Source organism: Aythya fuligula, chromosome 10 (genome assembly GCF_009819795.1).
Source record: "Aythya fuligula isolate bAytFul2 chromosome 10, bAytFul2.pri, whole genome shotgun sequence".
In the NCBI taxonomy this organism is placed as follows: domain Eukaryota; kingdom Metazoa; phylum Chordata; class Aves; order Anseriformes; family Anatidae; genus Aythya; species Aythya fuligula.
This window is the reverse complement of record NC_045568.1, coordinates 10,073,672-10,096,020: the sequence shown is the minus strand read 5'-3', so window position 1 is coordinate 10,096,020 and position 22,349 is coordinate 10,073,672. Positions and strand designations below refer to the sequence as shown.

Here is a 22,349-nt window from a genome sequence, read left to right as displayed (position 1 = left end):
AACAGAGCAGGGCAGCGCTGGTGTCGCCTCCTCTGCAGCTGGCAGAGGGGTTACAGGTGCTGGGAGGGGTGTTGGAAAGGGTTTGGTGGAGAAAAGGGAGGTGCAGACACGTTAGGTGTCACGAAACCCTGCAGAGCAGTGACAAAGCAGACCTTAAAAAAAAGCCTGCTTTAATATTATTTTATTTTAAAGTGCTTAATAAAAACAAAACCAGACCTTAAAAACAGCGTTATCTTTAATAGACAGAACCCTACATCCAGGTCTTAGATATAGTTAATGGGACACAAAAGCTGCTGTAGTGAACACCACCCCTATTCCGCTGGCAGAGAGGAGGAAGCATGGCCCTGCTGGAGGCAGGGGGCAGTGGAGCAGGAGGCAGTTATCCCACAGAGGCCATGATCACGTCCACAGGGAGCTCCTCTCCGCTGCGGGCAGTGACCTGCATCGTCACCGTGTCGGTCAGGACGAGGCGAGAGCGTACCAGGAGGTCATGGCCACCCCGGAACACACCTGGAAGGCAGAAGGAAGGAGTGAGTAGTCCGCAGACTGTGCTCCCCAGCACACCAAAAGCCCTAAAATGAAGGCTGATGCTTGGTGGATGGGGCCCAGCAACTCCCCAGGGGACAAGAGGAGACCCCGAGTGGCACATTTCTCATTCACTACACTGTACCTGGGACTCTGCCCTATCAAACCTCATGAAAGTTTAAAATAAACTCTAGCTGAGAGGAGAGAGGCACTCCTCCAGCAACTACCAGTCACTCACCTCCAACCTCCTGCACACGTTGACTTTGCAGCACAAGGGTACTGTACTTTTCCCTTCAGCCTCACTCCAAACCAGAATGCCAGGTCACCAGGACAGCAATTTCCACCCAGCTGAGCCTGATCCCAACACCCCCACACACTAACACCCTCCCGATTCCTGTACCAGTTGCCCTGCACTTGCAGGGACAGAAACCACAGCAGGGACAAGCCTCCAACTCCTGCCCTGAGCACAACAGGTTCCACCATGAACTCCTGCTCTGATTTTCAGTAGGTTCTGCGCAACCTCCCAGGGCTGCTGCATGAGCAGAGACCTCAGCCCACAGCTCACCTGCCAGGTACAACGTGTGGGAGTTCTTGTTATCTGGCACTTTATCCGATCGTTCGCAGGGCTGCATCCCCAGGAACTTCACAATATTACTAACTGCCTCTGTTAAAAAAAAGTAAGTAAAACAGACTCCATGTCATGGGTGTCTTGACAAGGACACAAAGAGAGCATCAAAAGGTGATAAAAGCCCTGATTGCATGTTGTAACTCATGTTCCTTGCCCTGAGGCATTGGCCAGGGTTGTGCTTTAAGAGGCTACCAGGAAGGCAAAAGCAACCCACACGAGCAAAAACAACAACAAAAAGCCACCACCACACGGCAGTTCTGTTATCTGATGCAGCAAAGGCACCAGTGCAACCGAAACGAGAGAATGAATGAGTCAGAAAATGGAGTGCAGCTGGCTGCACGCTTACTGCACAGCCCTGACAGCAAGCTCGCTTCTCTGGAGATGGACGCAGAAGGGAGACAACACCTCACAGGCATTACAAGTCTTTAGGAGGAATTTGAAAAGGCCTCAGGGAGGGTACTTCAAGCCCAAGGTGCTGTGCAAGGGAACAGGACATGGCTACAGACAAAGGACACCTCTCTAAGCCATCAGAAAGAGCATGTTGTTAAGGGTTTCCTCAGGAACAATAAATCTTTAATAAATGGTGAAAGAAGAGGGCTTATACCAGAAGTCTGCCTGCCAACCTTGTATCTTCTGCTTTTTGCATCTTTTTTTTCCTGATTCCCGAGGTCAGAGCAGCTCTTCCTTTCACAGAGGGAAAGTGGGAGCTCACAGGTTAACTGTCAGCTGTTTGGGAGGGCAGAGTGCAAGTGTTCTCTTGCCTCCCACAGTCCAGCCTGGTCTCTCTCGTTTGTTGAAGCCTGAACTATCTTGTTATCACACTAACTGCAGGCCCACACTTAACAGCTGTGGTGGAATCACTTGTGAAAGGTTTTGCCCTATTTGCCTTTCTGTGTGAGATGTAACACAAACCAGACTGCATCTTCAGTCTTTGCCTGCTGGAGGGAGAGAGATGTTAAGAGCCCTGCTGGGGGGTTCAGGCACTACCTTACCTTCAAGGGTTTTAATAGCAGATAAAGTAAAGGTTTCCTCCTTTTCAAACTCATCACCCACTTCATCCCACGCTGCTCCGAAGTTTGGCTTCAGAACTCGCTGGATGTGATCAGCCACTGTTACCTCGAGGTCTTCAAGCTGATGATAAGAAGAGGCTCAAGTGAAACACGCTTGTTACTCACCCTGCTCTCTCTAGAGAGAGTTTTAGACTGGATTCTGTGAGATCTGGTGAATGTAGGAGGCAGCCTCCACTTCTGCTCATGAGAATGTCACAGCAAGCCCTGCCCCTTCGAGTTTGCTCAAGCAAACAGTTGGTTGAGAAACTGCTTGGCCCAGGAGAGCCACGTCATGCCATGCCAGGGTTTACAGAGCAGGTTTCCATTCTGAGCACAGCCCTCAGCCTGACAAGGAGCAAAGCACCGGGCAAACATCCAAAACAGAGGACAAAACAAAATTAAGGAACAGCTGCTGGTGCTCCCTCAGATGTACCATTTGCCCTTAAGCTTGTATTTTGCCTTTCCAGACCGTTGTTTTGTAGCTGGTGAGATGCTGTCAGGTGCTTGCCAGGTTAGCTGAACTGCTGCTGTGATGCCTATGTGAGGCACAACGAGGTTTGTCCCTCCCGAGCATGTATCTAGGAGCAGGCAGTGCCAGAACCAGCCAGACACCAGCCTGCATTCATTTCAGCAATTGCTGCTGAGTATAGTTGAAACAGATGGAAGAGTTTGCTTAAATATCACTTAAACGCCCTGGTGACTGGTGGGAAGCAGGCAGAGAGGTCACCCTTGCATGTTCCTTTGGAAAAAACCCTCCCCACTCCTGGGAGGACGCCGTGTCCTCAGTGATTCACTGCACAGCAGTGCCTCTAATCAGCTTCGCAGCAGTGACAGGCAACGCATAGAAAACAGCTTCTGGAGCTACCAGGACAGGCTGAGGTTGTCTCACAACATCACTTTGTCTCTGGAGGGCGAGCACCACCCTCTGAGAGGCAGTCCCAGTTTCTGATCAAGCATAAGCCGAGCTTCTTCCTGTGTGGTAAAACAGCCAACAGAGGTGTTTACACAGCATCAGCGCTTTCATCGGTCTCAGTGCTGGGGAGAGAAAAGCCCAACCTTCCCCAGAGGAAGGGCACAGCTGGAAGTCTCTCTGCATCAGGCAAACCACTGGGCAATTAACAGTGCAACCACAGAGAGCAACCTGCGGAGAGCAAGAGACGGCCAGCAGCCCAGCTGAGACAGACAAGATCTCCAAGCCCACATCTCGCTCCTTGGGACAGAAACCAGAGGCAGCAAGACCCTACTCATCTTGTGCTTCTGTCCAGTTACATCGTTGCTTGCATGGTAAGTTATTGGGCACAGATCACAAAGTCCCTCAAAACAACTGCAGTTTCTGTGACAGGGCACGTGCCCAGCTCCTTACCACATACTCATCCTCGTAGCCCTCGTCGTCCGCCTCGCCCGTGTTGGGATCGCAGTCCTTGACAGTGAACTTCATCATGCAGCTGAACGTACAGGCCACTGGAGATGGGGGAGGCAAAGGCAAAGCTCACGTTACCACCAGGGCTGTGCTCCTCTGCCACAGAATGGGGCTGGGGAGCTGGGGGCAGCTGGGTTCCCTCCTCACAGCCAGCAGCACAGGCTTAGCACACGACCCAGAGAGCACGCTGACAGCTTCTTTGTCTCAAAGATGAAGCATTTCTTTGTCACACTGATAAATACAGGCTCCTGATAGCTGTACAAGACCATAATCCTCAGATCAAGTACTATTACTGATGAACCTCAGGTTGTGTTGGCAATATTAACTAAACACATCCCACCAGCATCTTGCAAAGGGGCCAAGATCCTTTCATCTAGGGATCAGCTCATGCACATCGGAAACGAAACCACCTTGCACTGTAACGCAGCAGATGATGCATACCACACGGCTGGGAGAGGAAGCAGCAACTCAGCTCTGAAGACGGGCACTGCTGGATGAAGGGCAGCCACACACATCAGTGAGCAGCCTCAGCACAAACCAGCAAGAACAAAGCACAGGTAGGGCCTGGTTCGTGTTCAGTTTAAAAGAGTTCTGGCCATTTGTCTGAAATATTTTTTTCTACTCGGTGTCTGGGCGCTCAACGCACTTCACAGACAGGCAGACAGCCACCCGCCTCCCCACATACTAACACAAAAACAGGAGGCTAAAGGACATGCTAGGGTGCCCGGGAGATAACTCAGCAGATCTGAATGCTCAGCTGCCAGTTCCCACAGCCCGACTCGACAATGCCACAGCCCAAGGGAACGAGGAGAGGAGAAGGGACCTGACAGCCCTCAAACAGCGAGGAGAAGTCATGCTCAGCATCACTCAGGGCTGCACCCACACACAGGCTAAAAATACCTGGCTAGGATGCAAGGTAGAATGTGTGTGGGCGTGAGCAATACGGTGTGCTTCGTTTGGGGGATCTCAGGAAAAACAGAGCACAAACTGTTTACCTGCTGTCGGATCCTCTTCAGACAGTGCCACCAGCGTGTAGCAGGTACCCGGCTGGTTGTACACCAGGCTTTTGGCAGGGACGTAGCCAATGACCTCATAGCCCTCTGTTGGCTCCATCTGCACTGTGACATTCTCCAGGATCTGATCGTTCAGGGTGTTCGTGCAGTCAAACTGAACGGGAGGGGAGAACAAAGCCAGCTTGAAGCTCTCAGCTGTAACAGCAGGCTCACTGAAGGCATAGCTGGAGCATGGTGTCAGCTTGTGAACTCCTGCCTCTATCTCAACAACCAATCTGGCTGTCAGCTGGATGCTCATAGGGCTCACGTTTCAGTTTAGTCACAGAGGAACTGGAAATATAAATGCTTTAGTGGAGAAGCTAAAAACCTTCAGGGTACTCCAGTGCTCCAGCAAAAATATATATATATATTTTATTAAAGAAAACAGCACTCACACCAGCACAAAACTATACGATGTCTGTCCTCTGCAACCCAGGCAGGAACACAAATCCAGTGAGGGCAGGGGCGTATCAGCTTCTGTTTGTTTCAGTTCACCAATCAGCGTGGAACTTTCTCTCTAAATGTACTTTGTCCTTCCTCCCAGGAAGATAATTCCCAGGTTAACTCTTTGCTGTAAGGAAATATTACTACTCTCTTGCCTACATCTCCTCACATACAGCAGCAGGGTGGCACACGCAAGGCCAAGACTCACAGAAACAAGCACCTGTACTGCAAAGGCTAAAACAAAATGCAAGGGGTGGGAGCTCTCTACCACCACGTGACTTTCTCTGGTAACGTTTTCAGCCTTTCAGATATAGCAGGCTTCACTCTCCCATATCCAAACCACATGCTTGGGACCCTCAGGAAAGAATACAGCTCCTCTTGCCAACTACTCAATGAGAACAGCCCCACCTAGTGCCTGTCTGACTGTTATTTTGACTGTACACGTGTGCATTGCTGAGCCAAAACTGCAAGAATTCCCTTAATTTTTTTCTGGGGCTCTGCTGCCCTGGATGAGAAACTAACGATTCATTTCAGTAATATGCTTTGAACACAGATAACCCTGAGGTATTTATTCTTTTTATTATTATTATTTGTTTGTTGTTTTTTTTTTTTTTTTTTCCCCAAACTCATCATGAGCTTATTTCCCAATCCTCTTTTGGCACCACATGCCATAGCTACCCACCTGGAACACCATGTGGCTGACAAACGTGTGCTTGGTGCAACGAACCACATATTCTGTCTCCAGCTCCGTCAGGGCAACAGGCTCTGGGGAAGACTTGAAGAGCGGGCCCAGTCCCCGAAACTCTGGGATTGCCCCCAGTTGCTCTGGAACAGAGGACACAAGCCATTGCCTTCCCCAACCCACTGAAAAGCGTTACTAGTTTCAAAGCCCTCAGTTAAACAGCCAGAAGCTGCTGCAGCAAGGAAGCATTCCCCAAACATCCATAAGCATTCACTAGGGACTTCTAAAATTAAAGGCAGAGTCAGCTGCCATTTGCCCACATCTACTGCAAGCTGGACAGAGTAGGACTACGAGCACCCCCACAGCCCAGGGGTCAACACCTGACTTGCAGCTGGGTGCCTGTGTCACTCCCCAAGAGGAGGTGGGAGAAGTCAGAGGGGCTAGGCAGGCTCAGCAAGTAGCTACATGGTTCTCACACAGGTGTGCAGGAGAGTTCTTGCATCAGTTTACCTTGGAATATTTCTTGCCGTGTTGCTGCCACCTTCTCTGGCTGTTTGACTACAGCAACAGGGACGTTTTCTGCAAAGGAAAACAAAACAAAACAAAAAAAAGATACAAACAAGATGTGGAGGTGAATAGTAATAAGTAACTAAACCAGAAAATAAATCAATATGTGGAGAGAGATTTGACTAAGGAAAGGAAGGGAGCTCATTTCTCATCTTGCTACGGATTAGAGATCTGTATTTAGCTTCCTAAATACCTTTGGTAATCCTCACCGGAGCTACTGCAGTTCCAGCTATTACTATTATTAGCAGCTGGACTAACTAGGAGTTGAAATGCTAATGTGGGAGCAACTAGATTTGCTGACTTTAGTCTTTACAGAAGGTAAAATTCCACAAAATTTAAATAGGATGGATCTCAGCAACTCCCAGCAAGCCCGACGCAGCCTACTGACCAAGGGCTTGGGCCAGCACTCATGGGACTGTGCCTTACCTGCCCTCTGCTCAACAATAGGAGCTGTCGCCAAAGGAACAGACTTCAGGTCAAAGGGTTTTTCGGAGGGCTCCAGGGTGTACTGGTGCAGAGCCCTCTCCAGGCCAGGGATGGACACTGTTAAACCTGGGGACAGAAGGGACAGGTCACCGAAACCACAGCCAACACCAGCTCTTTGTGGAGTGTTAAGCCAGGAAGTAAGTGCAGGCTTGTTTGAGGACTTGTTGTATTACCGTTCAGGATGTAGCCAGCATTGAGGGCTTTCTGCTTTTGCTCCAGAACGTTCAGGTAGAACGTGGCTCTGTCTCTCACTTCGTTGTCATCATCCATCACACACCTGAGAAGAAAGCAGAAAATTTGCTTCAGCACGAGGCTGCCGAGTCCATGTGAACAAATCCAGGTGACTAAGCCACCTTCCAGGGCCAGGAAGAACAGGCTATAGAGCCAACAAGTAGCCTACTAGCAATTGTATCAGACAAGCAATCATCCACCATGCTTGGCAGTACTGAATGCAGTTGGTGATCCCACCACAGGATTCCAGGCACCCACTGCACCTCCTCAGACCCACAGATAGAAGGGAGTAGACACACACGTGGATGCTGACAAGCTCTCTCAAGCCAACAGGGGTGTTCACCTATGATGCTGAGAAACTCTTGAGGTACAACTCAGAGCAACTCACGGTACCCCATGCTCCTGACTCCTGGCAATAACATTAGCATAACCAATGCCATTTTTGTAAAGTAAGTGCTCATTATTTGTACGTGAGCTGGTCATGTGTCAGCTTCCCTTTTCCTTCTCCTCACCAGCCTGGAAGACCCTGGGTGCCAGGCCAACTTTTTCCCTCCCCACCAGCCGATAATATCCCAGGCACCAGGCCAACCCTTGTTCTGGCTGTCACAGAACAAGGAAGTGTAACTGCACTTGGAACCCTGCCTGTAAAGCCAAACAGCTGAAAGTTTAAGTGAGACTTGGACTGGAACTGCTGCTGGATGGCAAAACCAGTGATCCTCCAGTGATCAGGGATGCCTCCACCCTAAGCAACTTCAAGCATATTCCAAGTCTAGATTATGATTATCTCGTGTGCCAAGAATTTAGATTTGACTTGACCTGCAGAGGGTTCAGGTGACTAGAACAAACACTAACCCATGATAACACTGATCATAAAATCCTGGGCTACTATCATCTTTATTATTTCACAGAATTCTAATTATAACTACAGCTTCATAGCACCCTCATTCTGAGCAGGATCCCTAAAGAACCTGTTTGTCCCTATAACATCAGGTGACACTCACCTTTTCAGTAACACCAAGATGCTGGGTAACATCTCCTCATTCTGGGCTCCAAATTTGGCCAGGGCACTTACAGCACCTATAGCACAAGTCGTAAAAACAGAATTAGCAAACAAGGAAATCAGCTGAAGTTTCTTCCATTTCCTGGCTGTGTTCAAATGTCACATCAGAGACGCTAGCCCCAGTATAAAGCATTACTGTAATGAGAGAGGCAGATGCATTACAGCGAAGTGCTGGCAAATCTCCTCTGTCTAGTTCCATGGAGTCACTGCATCCCCCCCTCCATTTCTCAGCTGCCCGCCAACTCTTCCATCAATATTACTGCAGGGTCTTTGCTGTGTAAAAATATCCACTCAGAACCACAGCAAACCACAATTGTCAAAAGCAGAGGTGTTCACGCACTGTATTTCCATGACAATCTGTCACAGGCCAGACAGCTTTTCCAGGTCTGTCTCTTACCTGCCCGGACTTCTTCATGCTCCAGGACAACTCTGTTATAGATGAAGCGAATGTATTTGGAGGGGTTATTGGTTTTGGGCCCTTCCTGGCCCAAGAGGTGGAGGATACGAGTAGCCAGCACGGTGAATTCGCAGTCCTCGATGAATTCGCAGAGGTGAGACAGGCCTGTCTCTTTGCTCTCCGAGTTCTCCTCAATAATGCTGATGATGCAGTCCACAATGGCTCGCTTGTACTCAAAGCCACCCTAGGGAGCAAAAGGAACGGCTCAGCTGGAAAGCTCAAAGCACGTTAGACACTCTGAATTAGCCAGGCAGGAAGAAAATCCCTTTGAAAAGGTCACTCACACCCAGCGCTTTTAATTTGTGTTTGAAAGGAGCAGGGCAGTAATGCTGCCCACCTCTTCTGACCCTCTTTAGTCCCAGAGGACCAGCTAATATTCAAGCTCGCCTGCCAGCATCCTTCAGAATGGCTGCAGTTAAGAAAAAAAACAGATCGTAGAGAGGGAAACGGAATCCATCAGCCTGAAGGGTTTATGTCTCCTTCAAAATTCTCTGCTGCTAGAATTAGCACATAAAAAACAGCCATGTGGGAGGAGGAGAAAAATTCAACCCTCTCCCCTTTAGCACCAGACATCTGAGGATGAATCACAAGAGAAATATATTAAGGATCGTATCTGCCACAGCAGGACCCAGCAAATGGCCCTATTAGTGTGGGAAGACAGGCAATCAATACCTCCCCAGGCACACCCTATAACCTGACATGCCAGTAATGCTCAGTTATCTTCAGACGTTATTTACTAGCGTCCTCGATACACACCATGGGATTAAACTGCACGTTATCCTCTGCCAATTACATGCACAGTTCTAGGCATTTGGGGGATCTTTCTGTAGCTACTTTAGATTTAAAAAAAAGTAAAACAGAGTGGTTTGAACTACAAAACCACATTCGAAATGATGCCATCCACCCACAGAAAATCTGGGAAAGTAGAACAGTCCATTTTTCGCAGGAGCAGAGAGAGGGGCTCTGGTTTGTTCCCAAACAAGAGGCTGTAATTGGTAGGTGATGTCAGAGCAAGCAGCAGTGCCGGCTGCGTTGCCGGCGTGTTAGCTCATTTAGAAATTCAGCAAACCTCTGTAAAGCTGTCCTTCTGCAACTGTCTGACTGAATGCAGAGAATGGTTATAGGTACTCGTGATCCCTTCACTGTCACAGCTCAGAGAACAGAACAAAAGCGGTCCTGTGTCATCAATAAATAAGTTGTTACATAATCTTTTGGGACAAGGCAAAACTTCTTGGAATTTGCTGTCAAAGTATAAAAGAAGGCTGGTTCAAATGTGAAACACACATGGGCTGCCAGCACATCTACTGTTGCCTGCGTTTGCTTTGAGTCTGTAACCCCCCAGAAAAATTGAAGAATGGGAACCACATTGAAAATATGCCAGGATGTGTACGCTGTCATGCATAGCTGGTCATTTCTGTCAGACTGCAAGCCTTTTAGGACAGGTAGAGAATCTTACTGCACAGCATTACCAGTAAAGACTTCACTCTCACAGAGGCCACCGTGCAGTCCTGCTGTTTATGTATATTCCTGATACGCTCACTGTTAATAAAAAGCTTCTGTCTGACAAATCCTAAACCGTATTTGCGTTATTACACATTTGGAGTCCTCCCTAGATCTCTGACAATACAAAAAAGAAGCATAAAGCAGTTGCTTGCAAACTTACCTCTTCCCGAAGCATAGTGAAAAGAAAGTTCATGAGGACAGCGTGTTTGCGAGGGTACTTCTGACACAGCGCGTTGATGGCCTGCACTACTACAACCTAGAGGAAAGAGGGGCAGGTCAAAAAGAGGACTGTCAAGCTGGGCAGAAAAAAAAAAAAAAGGTTGAATTTTGTCAATTTGGTGCTGGTCTCTGGCCTGGAAGCTACAATTTTGTCTTTAGTTATCCAATAAAGGCAGTTCCAGGAGGATATAAACTTAGGAATTAGACAAGAAGATTCATCTTTAATGTAATTGATCAAGAAGATTGATTTTTAATGTACTGGTCAGCCCCTAGGAAAAGCACATGTCCACTGGGGGCCAAGAAAGAAAGATTTAATACTCAAAGGGCTTCTCCCCAGACTTTGAAGCTGGGTACTGTATGACTGAGGCCTGGCTGGGGCTGATAGCCTCAGATTCTTTCTCTTCCCAGCAAAAATGCTGCAGGCCAGCTGCTGGAAGGGGCACCATCCAAGGTTCCAGAGAGCACGCACAAACATGGACAGAGACCAAGGGTTTTCTTCAGCAACCTGTGTACCACCACCTCACACACATCCTTACTTTGAACTCATCGGAGATTTCCGACATGAAAGAGGAGATCTGCTTCATGAGCCGGTCAATGCTGCTCTCGCTGCCAGTTTTCAGCAGCGTGGTGATGGCCAGGGTGGCGATGCTGCGGTTGGAGTCTGTCACGAGGTTCTCCAGGTCCAGGTTACAGGCAGTCACAGCAGACGGGTGTTTCATGGCCACCTGGAGAGGAAGGGGAAAAGTGGAAGGTCACTGTATGCATGCAAAAAGCCCAGCTAGCTAAAAACACAACCCTGGTCAAGGGAAAAGCTGAAACAAAGACTGTCAGGGAGCAGTCCAGTTAGCATCAAGGTTTGATCTACATTTTTACAAGGAGCTCCTTCACCCCAGGAAGCTCAGAAGGGTCAGGAATAACGCACAAGACCAGTGACACACTCTCAAAGATTTGTGAACAGGATCCCCTTTGCTTTTTTTTCCTTCTGTAAAGCGCTCCTTAAGGCTTTATTCCACACATAAGCTATGACATGTAAGGCTGTATCCCAGAGTAGAAGTTATTTACACAAAATCATTGCCCAATCTGACCTCCTTTCTCTTTTAAAGTCTGCACCTCCCTCTGCGTGAGAAATGATTACAGCTCCCAAGAGACTCAGCTCCTACCTTGTTGAGGGTACGGACGGCTGCATATCTCAGCGCTGCCTTCGGGGAGCTGCAGAACAGCTGCAAAACTGCGAGGTGGGGAAACCAACAAAGGCAGACATTTAGACAATCTATGATGGGAAGCATTTTCTACCTAAAGCATGAGATTAAGTGAAGAGACTGAAGATAACTAGAAGCATGCTTAAGAAGCAGCCCTCAATTTACCCAGGGTAATCAGCAGGCTTCACCACACCAGCCCGTAACTCCCTCAGCACTGCTGCAAGCACCGCATTTACCTGAGACAGCCGGTGCCAGCTCCTTGGCAGTGCAGTTGGGCAGGTTAACGATGGCAGAAGCAGCTTCGTAGACCACCATCTCGTGCTTGTTTCTTAGGCAGCTCTCGATGAAGTCGAACAGGGGGCTATCGCGGCTGAGGGACAAAAAAAACCACAAGAATGAATTAAAACAAGAATGCTAATAGAAATAAAGAGTTCAGCAGCAGAATTGGATGGGTCCCATTGCCTCTGGGAAGGTAAGAACAGCCATAAACTGTCTTCATTTTTTGCAGTAGTAATTACACTGTACTTCCAGCATGTTTGGCTGTCACCTGAGACAACAGCCTTTGCTTTACAGGCTAACAGGAATCTCCCCTAACTCTTACTCAGAGCTCCAAAGATCTTATCCACCAGGAAGCCCCAGCTAGCACACATGCTAGCCAAAGAGTTACAGAAGACAAAATGAAAGAGATTATCTCGATAAAGAACAGATACACAAAGCAGGAAAGAGAAACAAGAATTTGATGGGCAAGCACATACACAGACAAGACTTGCAGAAGTGATCCCATAACATGAAAGCACCCTGGCATTTATTCTGCTGCCTTTTAACCATCAATAACTTAGAAGTCGTACACTGCTCTTCAAAGACAGAAATAATCGCTCTCATCAGATGAAAAGTTAGCCCGCAAGAGGAGATGGAAGCAGGACCTGAGGAAATTCTTCCAGCCGGGCAAAAGAGCCCCCTCACCTGCCAGCCTCCTCCTCCAGCAGCTTGCTGGCTACTCGGATCATCATGCAGTAGGCAAATGGCGACTTGAGGCCGTGGCGGGTGAACTTGCTGAGCATCTTGTTGACTGCCAGGCGATCGTTCTTCCGCACGTGGTAGAGCAAGCCCAGAGCATGATACTGTGCAGGGAAAGAGTGTCACCAACCCACCTTGGGCTCTTCACCCCCCTCTGCGGCCCGGAGATGGCTGGCTGAGCACCAGCAGGTGGGTTTCCTACCTGCACCATGATGTTGTCACTGGAAGCTGCCTCCTGAGCCTCATTCACCCAGCGCTTCACCACATCGTAACTGGTCTTCAGCAGGTGCTGGGTAGAAACAAGGGCACAGACAGCCCATGAGAGGAGGATGGAGGAAGCTTTGGGAATTACAGTTCGTATTAGGAAGAAGCCAGCCTTCCCCATGAGGGCGCTGGAGGCAGCAACTTATAAAAGAGCAGAGGACTCGGATGCAGAGACCTGCCCACGTCGGCTGTGCTGTCAAGAGGTTAAACACCTCCCACAAAGCCAGCACCAGTTCCTCACTTCACAAAGGGAGGGAACAGCAACAATTAAACCCCATCCTGCAGAAACACTCTTGTATTGTATGAAAAGAAAGAGCTGGACTAGAAATAATGCCGTGAAATTGCACCGTGGTTAGAGTTGGAGTGGCCACGTACCACAAAGACACACAAACCCCTCCAGTCTTGCCTGCAGAGCTTTCATCTCCTAACAAGAACTCAGCAGACCAAAGCTCCTCAGGGTACATTTAGCACCTTCGTTAACAGGAAGAAGAGCGTGTGTGCTATCATGAGCGTTGGACCACCAGCATTTTTGCCACGGTGCCTACACAAATATCATGCAGCCCCCACAATTCTGCAATAGTCAGGGAGAGCTTCCCTATCCAGGTTACTACCACAGAAATGCCACTGGATTCTCACCCACATCCCATTTTAAACCTTGAAGTTCCTAAATCTGCAGGTTGGTGTTAAATAGGACACTTGGGAGCATCACAGAGACATCTGCGCTCATAAGCTGGTCATTAATTCTCCTCTCAAAGATGCACCCAGCCACAAATCTACTTAATTAACTGGAGCAATCCAAAGGCTTGTGGCCACGGTATTGCTTTTAGTAAGTGCAGTGTGGGTAGCCCTTGGGCAAGCTTCCCCCCCTGCACATTTTGGTCCAGACAGCAGCCACCCTGCCTGCTGCTTTGTGCAGCGTGTGCATGCAGCACTTCTCATCCTCTGTACCAACACACCGACAGCCTGGGCTGCCAGGAGGCACTGCCAGCCACAGCAAACTGGTGGCAATTTTTCTCCCTGAAGACAGAAAGGGTGGGCTGTTTTCTAATGGAGCACTAAGTCTTTGGGATTAAATTACTCTGACACTGAATTGTACTGCATTGCATAAAAGTAGTTCTATTTCCTCTCCTCTTTTTCTCCCTCATGTGTCCTCTACCAAAGGACAGCTCCCATGTGAAATTCCCAAGGTTTCCAGTCACACAGCTTCCCAGTTAGACTGTCCCTGAGGCAGCACCTACCAGGGAGGACACCAGAGCAGAGCTGGATACGCTTGGCACTTTGTCAACAATCGCCTGCTTCATGTAACGCTCGATGGCCTGCAACATGGTGCTCTGCAGGGAGAAGGGAACAACAGCTGGTACAGAAAAGCTGTCAGGAGTGTGAAAGAGGAGACACAAAGGCATGGGAAGCAGGGTGAAAGGTGGGGTGAAGGGCTTGGGGCAGCCCCAAAAGAGAAGCTGCACTTACATCGGTGATTTGACAGAGCGCTCTCACTGCAGGGCCTCGGTAATTGTCGTCCTTCCCAGTCATGTCTTTGGTTAAGCTGGACGGAAACGGGAAGCTCTCAGTGCTGCACTCCTGAGCCAGCATTACTAACACTGAACAATGAACTCGGCTGCCCACCCAAGTAAAAGCACCACAAGCACATTTCAAACACATCACCAGGAGTTCAGTGTCTATTTTAACAGCCTCTTTTAAAGGAGATTTGCTTCCTCACCAAGAGCATTCCTTGTCTTCACACTGCTTGCAGACTACAGTTTTCTCCAAGAGGCTCGAAGGGCATTACTGGAGGACGCATGAATGTAAGAGTGGGAAAACCAAAGTGACTGACCTGCTAGTAACAATGATCACATCTTCTGCAATAGAAGACATCTCTTTGATAGTCAGGTAACACATCCTGCGAAGAGTTGGCTAGCAAGGAGAGAGGGAAGACACATCAGTTGAGGGGATCCCAGGCAGAAGGGATCTGTTTTTTTCTACTTCCATGACTTTGTCATGAAGATGAATAAGCTGATACTTTCAGAAAGCCACAGTGCCCGAGCAAAAAAAGATGTACAAAAGTCATATTCATTAACAAAACATCCCTTCCTCTTCTAAACCCTTCAGCCTTGGTGCAAAGTGACAGGGCTCTTCTCTGTTCCTGAGGGAATACTTGAGTTAAGCTGCTACAAGGGAAGGGCTACAAAGCTGACCTGTTTCTAAACTTCCATCCTATTCTTCTCACTCAGATCATGTAGTGGAAAATGCATCCAGGCAAGATGGAAAAGTTGATTCCATAAAAAGACACCTCAAGGCTGAAAAAGACACTGGTGACAACTTGCCCAACAAATAAAGACAGCAGAACTCAGCAAGCAGACTTACATCGTTGGACTGAAACAGCTTTGTCATGGCAAAGAAGGACTCGGTGGCTTCCATGACACCAAGGTGCTCCCCCTAGAAGATGTTTGGAAGAAGGAAGGAAGGAAATCTCAGTTACCACAACCAGAGTCAGGCCTGCTGCAGGTACAAGGCTCAGCCTCACATGCATAAGAACAGGCACGACGTGGCTGGAAGCACGGCAGGTCTCTCCCTTGCCAGCATATTTCAGCAGAGTAACACGCTGCCTGAGAAATCCTCCAGCCATGGCTGAAATCGGCTTAGTTGTCGATCCAGATGACAGCACGCTTTATTACGTTACCAAAAAACGGCTTGTGACAATACAGCTTCGTTACAGGGGAGAAATGGGTTGGATTTCCACAGCTTATGTAAGGCAAGCTTATGTCATACTCCCCATAGGCACCACAGCTCGTCGGAGCCAGCTGCAGTTACTACATACAAGATGCAGAGGCCCTGGGGCAGGGAAACCCCACAAGACCAGTAAATGCCTTTACAAAGCTGATCCTTACAGCACACAGATTTTAAGTCCTGAAGGCTAAGAACTGGGTTCAAAACCACTTTTGGCACCACAGAGTTGTAAGCTAACAGCTCCCAAGGAATCATAAATCATAAGTATCAGCCTCCTTATATTTCCTCATTCCTGCCCTCCATAGCCCACAGAATTTTTTAGACAACAGGAAAGCGAGCAGGAGCTTGGCAGCACAGCAACTGTGCTTACTAAAATTTTGTACTGGCTATGCATTAGAAATATTCAGAAAAGTTTAGAGAGAACCTAACAATCAAAAGTGCTTGTCAGCTCATTTTTTTTCTCCCTTACCTGGTTTATGAGATACAGGATCTTGGTGAGGATGTGAGCACATTTTCGTGGGTTTATGGGAGTCTCATTAAACACCCGTGCCTGGAAACAAAGCACAGACAAGGATGCTGATACCAACACCCCCCGAAAAAAATGCAACAAACTCCCACTTCCCTGCTAAAGTTCTGCAGCGAGGTCCTCAAGAGAGGGAGAGACTCTACCCAGAAAGGGTGACACAAAGGAGAGCTTTTAAGGGTTTACCTCTTGCAAGACTGCACTCTTCTCCAGGTGCTGGAACGGGTTGGAGCCCCCACCTGCAAAATAAAGATAACAAGAGTCTTTACAGGAACAGTGCTATGGGAAGGTGACTTTCTAAACACGCCTGTAGTTTAATAATAGGCAGAGCATTTGGGGGTAATTTTTGCATGAACACCAAGCAATCAGCGCTCCCTCTTTTAAGCAGCATCGATGGAATGGCTTTAGAGCAATCAGGGAAGGCAGAGCAGACAGGACAATCTCTGATTTGTCACCCCAAGGAGTCACCAGCCATGAGCTGAGGTAGGCTGACAGGCTGCAAAGCAACTGTGCTCCCCCACTGCCCCCAAAGACACATTTCTAACTGCAGGGCTGGGATCTTGTGCCAGTTCGAGCATCACTAAGGCCGGCCTAGAAACAAAAGCTCAGAGAGTCGCAGACAAGAGGAGACACCGCTTGCCAGGCTGGCGAGTCAGGAGCGCTTTACCCCTGCTATAAAGCGATCAGGAATCCACCAGTAATGCATTCTTTGTCACTAATTAAGAGAACAAGACAGCAGACGAGAGAGCCTGGACACAGAATAACTTCCATTGTCCCACTTAATAGAATAAATTATATTAAATAATGAAAAAAACTCACCAATTAAGGACGAAATAATCAGCAGGAAAAGCACTATTATTCTGCATGGGCCCTATTAACTCGCCTCCTCCGAAGCACCCGCGAGCTGCAGCTTCTCAAAAGCTGCCAGTTATTGATGACCAGGTTTTAATTAGTACCTATGCTCAGCCTGACCTGGGACAACGCCGAGCCACTTGCAGTGCTGCTCCTCCACCTCACAAGCCTGATCCAGAGAGCACAAGCTCCAGTCTGACCTGTGCTTGAAGCATCACGCGCTGCTGCCAGAAGCCTTTGCAGAACTCTTACATTTAAAAGGCAAATGCATCTGCACCCTGGCTCCTTTCAGGTTCAGGAACCGCCCTCCTCTGGCTCAGAATGAAATTTGCGAGTGCAGCAAGCGGCTGAACAAAGCATGGGCACTTAGGTGGCATTGGAAAGAGAAGGAAAATAAGGGGAAAGAACAAAAACAACGTTTCTTGTACCAGTTTGTTAGATACTTGAAGAAAATGGTTGGAAAAAACCTTCCTAGCAGCCCAATATGTCTACAGTCTTGAATCTGCCATCAGCAGAGTATCACCTCTGCAAGTCTCATAGCACTGAGCATCTTGAAATACACTGCACACCATGCCTTGGTCTTCATGGCTTGCTGTGTCAAAGCGCTCTTCTGATCAGAGAAGAAACAGAGGCAGTGAAGGCAGTCTCCAGAAAGCTCCCAGCATTGATGACTAACAACAATTCGTACTGATTTGCAGAGAAATAAGCACTGACCAAGTGATCTTACAGCAGCTACATGCCCACAATAACATCTCCAAGCGCATTTCTGAGAGCTGATGGAAGCAGCGCATCCAGAGCTACCTAAATCATCCGTGAAAGGCAGAGGAACAGGACCCAAGCAAGCAGACGCTCATCTCAACTAACAGACTGTCCTGTTAGCCATCCCGTGGAACAGACAAGAAACAGGCAAGGGCTATGAATTTAGGGATAGTACACTCCAGGAAAGACCAGGAATGACAAGGGACACAGAGAGGACCCAGCAGACAGTGCAGCAGGTGCTGAGTGCCCTCATTCCGCACAGAAACAAGGGCTCAGAATGACACGGTGGTGAAGGAGAAGCGTTGGGAAGCGTGCAAGGAACGAAGGAAGGCAGAAAGGAGAGAGAGCTCTGTGAGCTTTTGGTGTGAACACAGCCAACACGACACCACGCTACGAGGAAGTAGCTGGGGCTGGGGGAGGCACAGGCAGCACCTGGAGACCTGGGGTGGGTGCAAAGGGGGCACAACCCCAAAAATCCCCCAGGAGGGGCCTCTCACTGAGCCCATTGGAGATCGAGGGAGGCTGTGGGTGAGGGTAGGGGAGGCTCGGTGGGTGACGGGGTGATGCCGGGGGGGTCTGTGCAGCCCTACCGATCCCGTTATCATCACACCGTGAACCGAGAGGCGAGCAGAGCAGCGGGGACACAACCCCGGAACAACCGGGGGAGGGCCAGAGGGCTGCGAGGAGCAAACCGGGGGGTCCCTCCCCCCCACCACAACCACCACAACCACCACCGGGCCCCACCACCACCACCCCGGGGTGACCCCACCGCCCCCCCCCACGGCCCCTCCGTTACCCTCCGCGCCCGCCGCCCGGCCCCGGTGCCCGGTGACCCCCGGGGAGCGGCCTGCAGGCTCCGGACAGGCGGCGGGCCCCAGGGCGGCCTCTGCGAGGGGTGAGGGGGGGGCGGTGAGGGAGGGGGGCGCCGGGACTCGCCTCACGGAGCCCACCCCCCCCCCGCGCACCGGCACCGGGATAGACCCCGGGACAGGCACCGGGAACGGCACCGGGGTGTCCCCTCGCGCTCCCCGCCGCCCCCTCACCCGATTCCTCGTCCTTTTTGTCGAATTTCTTCAGCATGGCGCCGCCCGCCGCGCCCCCGGCCCGCTCCCGGTGCCGCTCCCGGTGCCCGTCCCGCTGCCCGCCCCTCCCCTTCCTGCCAGCTTGTCCCGGCCGCCGTCACTCGCCGCACTGCGCAGGCGCGGCCCGGCCCCCGCCCGACGTGGCTGCTTGGTCGCGGGAGGGGCGGGGCGATCGGGGAGTGATTGGCGTGAAAGGGGGCGGGACAAGGAGGGGAGGGGGAGGTGTGATTGGTGGGGAGGGGGAAAGGGGCGGGGCTTGGGGGTATGGGGTGGGGATGGGGGAGGCGGGACTGGGATGGGGGCAATGGGGGGGGGGAGTGGAGGGAATTGGGATGGAGGGGGGCATACTGGGATGGAGGGGGGCATACTGGGATGAAGGGGGGCATACTGGGATGAAGGCATACTGGGATGGAGGGGACATACTGGGATGAAGGGTGACATACTGGGATGGGGGCATACTGGGATGCAGGGGACATACTGGGATGCAGGGGGGCATACTGGGATGGAGGGGGGCATACTGGGATGCGGGCACTGGGATTCAGGGGGACATACTAGGATGGAGGCATACTGGGCTGCAGGGGAGCATACTGGGACGCAGGAGGGTATACTGGGATGGAGGGGGGCATACTGGGATGGACGGGGGCATACTGGGATGGAGGGGGCACACCAGGATGGGGGTCACTGGGATGGAGGGGGGCACTGGGATGTGTATGGGGCACATGGTGGCTCTGAGGGCACTGGGATGGAGGGGCAGCCCGGGACTGGGGGCATACTGGGATGGGAGGGGGGCATACTGGGACTGCGGGATGCACTGGGAGCAGGGCACAGCGGGGCTGGGGAGGGCACTGGGAGACACCGGGACTGGGGGGGGGGGGCATATAGAGGAGAGACCGCATGGGGGCGATGCCGGGACTGGGAGCACTGGGATGGGGGCAGCAGGGACAGCGGGGCGGGGGCACCAGTGCTGAGCCCCCCTGGATGCAGCCCTATCACCGGGATGTCCCCCCCCGTGCCCACCACCGCTCCCCATCCCCGGCTTCCCAAGCACCGTGCGGGACCACGCTCACCTCCCCGTCCCCAAAAACCCACCCGGGAGCCACACCGGGACCTCCCCGTCCCCAAATCCTGCCCCCCACAACACTGGGCCCCGCTCACCGTGGGCCAGGTACTCCTCGAAGAGCATGGCCGCGTCCGCCGCCAGCTCCAGCGGCCCTACAAGGCCTTTCCCCCGGCCCCGGCCCCGTTGCGAGCCCCGTGGCCCTGTACTTTGCACGGGGCGGCCGCCCGCGGCCCGGCTTATCTGGGCTCCGCCGAGGCAGGGCGGCGCTCCTGCCACCTTCATCACACGCTCGGGGATGTTTGGGGTGGATTTTATGGGATGGAAAAGGGTGTACGGACAGGAGGGACATAGGGAACCCGCGTGGCCGCGCCGCGCCTGTGTCCTTTTGGGGCGCCCCAGCGGCGGTGGCGCAGGGACGATGAGGCCACCTCGCCCGGCGTGGTGTCACCCCAGCTGCTCCTTTCCCCGATTTTGGGGTCAGTAGCGCTCCCCCACGTCCCGTTGATGAGTTTGCTTTGAGGTCGGGGCTGGGGACGGCTGTGGGTGCTCCGGGGGAGGCCGTGCCGTCACCTCCTGCGCCCGATGCGGGCCATCAGCTCGGCGTTGGCGGCCGCCTTGGCTTGCAGCTCCTTCTCCCGGGCCAGGTCGAGGAGGATCTTTAGGATGTGGGTGGGGACGTCGAGGGACAGGGCCACCTTTTTGGCCCCGCTGCTCTTTTTCGCCGCCGCCTGCCCGCCGGCCCCGGGGCTCGCCAGCCAGGGCAAAGTTTTTCTCAGCGATTCCTCCAGCAGCAGGGTGGCTTGGTCCAGCTCCGAGCTTTCCACGGCGTTGTGCTCGCTTCTTTTGGGGAGACCCTGCAGCAGCCCCTTGCTATCCCACGCGGCCACCTCGCCCCCAGCCCAGGGGAAGGGTTCGGGGGCTTCGGGCACCGCCGGATCCCACGGGAGGCTCAGCCCCTGCCCCATGCCCACCCAGGGCAGCAGCAGGACGGGCAGCAGCACCCCGTGGCACAGCACAGCCTGCGGGGAGCACAGAACCCGCGTTCAGCATCACCCCCAGGACTTTTCCCTGTCCCTATCCCCATCCCGATGCCCGCTGTCCCCTCCCTTTCCCCTCTCTCAACCCTTTTCCACCCAGCGGCGTCTCCTCCCGCAGCCGCTCCCCGTCCCGCAGCACCTGCCCTTTGGCCGGGGACGCGTGACGTGGGCCGTGGGGCTCACGCCACCGCCACCTCCTCGCCCGCCGTCCCCAGTGGGTGCCACCCCCCTTGCCGGGGGGGGTGCCCGGCTCTCTGGGGCAGAAGCTGCCGGATGGGACATGAGGTAATTTGGGCTAAATTAAGCAGCGGGGTGACGAGGGCGCCAGCGCGGCCACATGCGCCGCATCCTCAGCATCCTTCTCCGCCCGGGACCCCGCGCTCCTCCCGGGGCTGGATAGATTAAAAAAAAAAACAAAAAATCTGGGAAGAGGACAACAAAAAGCATCCAGCCTCCTGCAGCTCATCTCCTGGGTGAAAGCCTTTGGAAAACACCGGAGCCGGCAGCTGGATTATCTGGAAAGAAGGGTGGCGAAAAGCATCCAAGCCCCCCCGTGACCCGTTTCCCAGGTAAATCCCCCCGAAAGCAGCAGCGCGGGGGTGCAGCCTCACCATTTCCAGCGGCTCCTCGTCCCCCCCCCTGAAGGCTCTCGGGGTGCAGGGGTGGCAGCTGGGGGTTTGCCCCGGTCCCCGCCGAGCCCTGGCTCTTATCCTGCCCCAGCTCCACCTCCCGCCCCCCCCGGCGGGGGATGTTATGAAGACATTTTGCCTAATCACAGATGAAATCACCCCGGACCGGGGGTGGGCGGTTGCCCCCCTCCTTGCACCACGAGGGCTGGCTTCGGAGGGGATTCCAGGGGCTTGGTGCGGTGCGGGCACGACGAGCTCACGTTGGCCACGCCAGGGGATGTTTCTCCATCGACCCGAGCCCTCCCGTGGGCTGAGCCCGATGTCGGGGGGAGGCTCCGGGAGCACCCAAGGGTGCTGAGGCTGTGGCACGGAGCCAGCGCGGCGGAGCTGCCCGCCCAGGGCTCTCCCCCTGCGCCGTACCCACAGCCTGGCGGAGAGAGGAAATAACGGGGGCTCTGTTCCTTCTCCAGGAGACGGGGGCAGGAACTCACCCCCCCCCGGCCGGCCAGAGCAGCCAAAATTAGACGGAGGCACTGATTCACCCCGCGCATCGCGCGGAACCGCAGCCCCACGTGCCCGCGTGCGTCACCCGGGGGCACACCGGGGTCGGGACAGCCCCCGGGGGGGGGACATACACCAAAAAGCGAGGCACCTTTCCGTGAGCACAGCTTTACTGTCCCGCCCCGCAGCGGTACACGCATCCAGTCGCTGTCTCCAGACACACACAGAGCAGCAGCACGCGGAGGAGCCCGGCGTCGCCTTCCCACAGCTTCTTGGGGGGGGCGCGCAGGCGGGCAGGGACCTCCTCGAACGTTAGCACCATCCTCTGGGTTTCCCTGATGGCTCCCCGGGTTTTTGGGGGGCAGACGTGGCGCCGGCA

General features: G+C 52.4%; 2 protein-coding genes across 2 annotated transcripts; both read right to left on the bottom strand.

The window, feature by feature from the left end:
* Positions 1 to 166: 166 nt before the first annotated feature.
* COPG1 (COPI coat complex subunit gamma 1) lies at positions 167 to 18,793 on the bottom strand. Its single transcript, XM_032194154.1, has 24 exons — positions 18,705 to 18,793; positions 16,237 to 16,289; positions 15,997 to 16,077; positions 15,165 to 15,236; positions 14,635 to 14,714; positions 14,271 to 14,346; positions 14,042 to 14,134; positions 12,742 to 12,828; positions 12,486 to 12,643; positions 11,759 to 11,892; positions 11,484 to 11,551; positions 10,860 to 11,048; positions 10,265 to 10,360; positions 8,542 to 8,785; positions 8,086 to 8,161; positions 7,027 to 7,130; positions 6,794 to 6,919; positions 6,311 to 6,379; positions 5,801 to 5,943; positions 4,618 to 4,789; positions 3,566 to 3,663; positions 2,146 to 2,284; positions 1,091 to 1,189; positions 167 to 510 (listed from the first exon to the last, which is right to left on the bottom strand). The coding sequence occupies exons 1-24, from the start codon at positions 18,739 to 18,741 to the stop codon at positions 380 to 382; spliced, it is 2,625 nt and encodes an 874-aa protein (XP_032050045.1). The 5' UTR covers positions 18,742 to 18,793; the 3' UTR covers positions 167 to 379.
* A 1,576-nt stretch (positions 18,794 to 20,369) lies between these two features.
* Positions 20,370 to 20,768, bottom strand: LOC116493112 (urocortin-3-like). Its single transcript, XM_032194255.1, has one exon. It carries the CDS (start codon positions 20,766 to 20,768, stop codon positions 20,370 to 20,372), a length of 399 nt encoding a protein of 132 aa, XP_032050146.1.
* Positions 20,769 to 22,349: the final 1,581 nt, after the last annotated feature.

Bases quoted from the DNA above. Each gene is read 5' to 3' on its own strand.
- COPG1 (XM_032194154.1), bottom strand. From the start codon at position 18,741: ATGCTGAAGAAATTCGACAAAAAGGACGAGGAATCGG. The intron at 14,347-14,634 runs GTCAGTCACTTT...GTTTCCGTCCAG, and splicing joins GTGATCATTGTTACTAGCAG to CTTAACCAAAGACATGACTG. The intron at 10,361-10,859 runs GTAAGGATGTGT...TCTTTCCTCTAG, and splicing joins AAATCTCCGATGAGTTCAAA to GTTGTAGTAGTGCAGGCCAT.
- LOC116493112 (XM_032194255.1), bottom strand. From the start codon at position 20,768: ATGGGGCAGGGGCTGAGCCTCCCGTGGGATCCGGCGGTGCCCGAAGCC.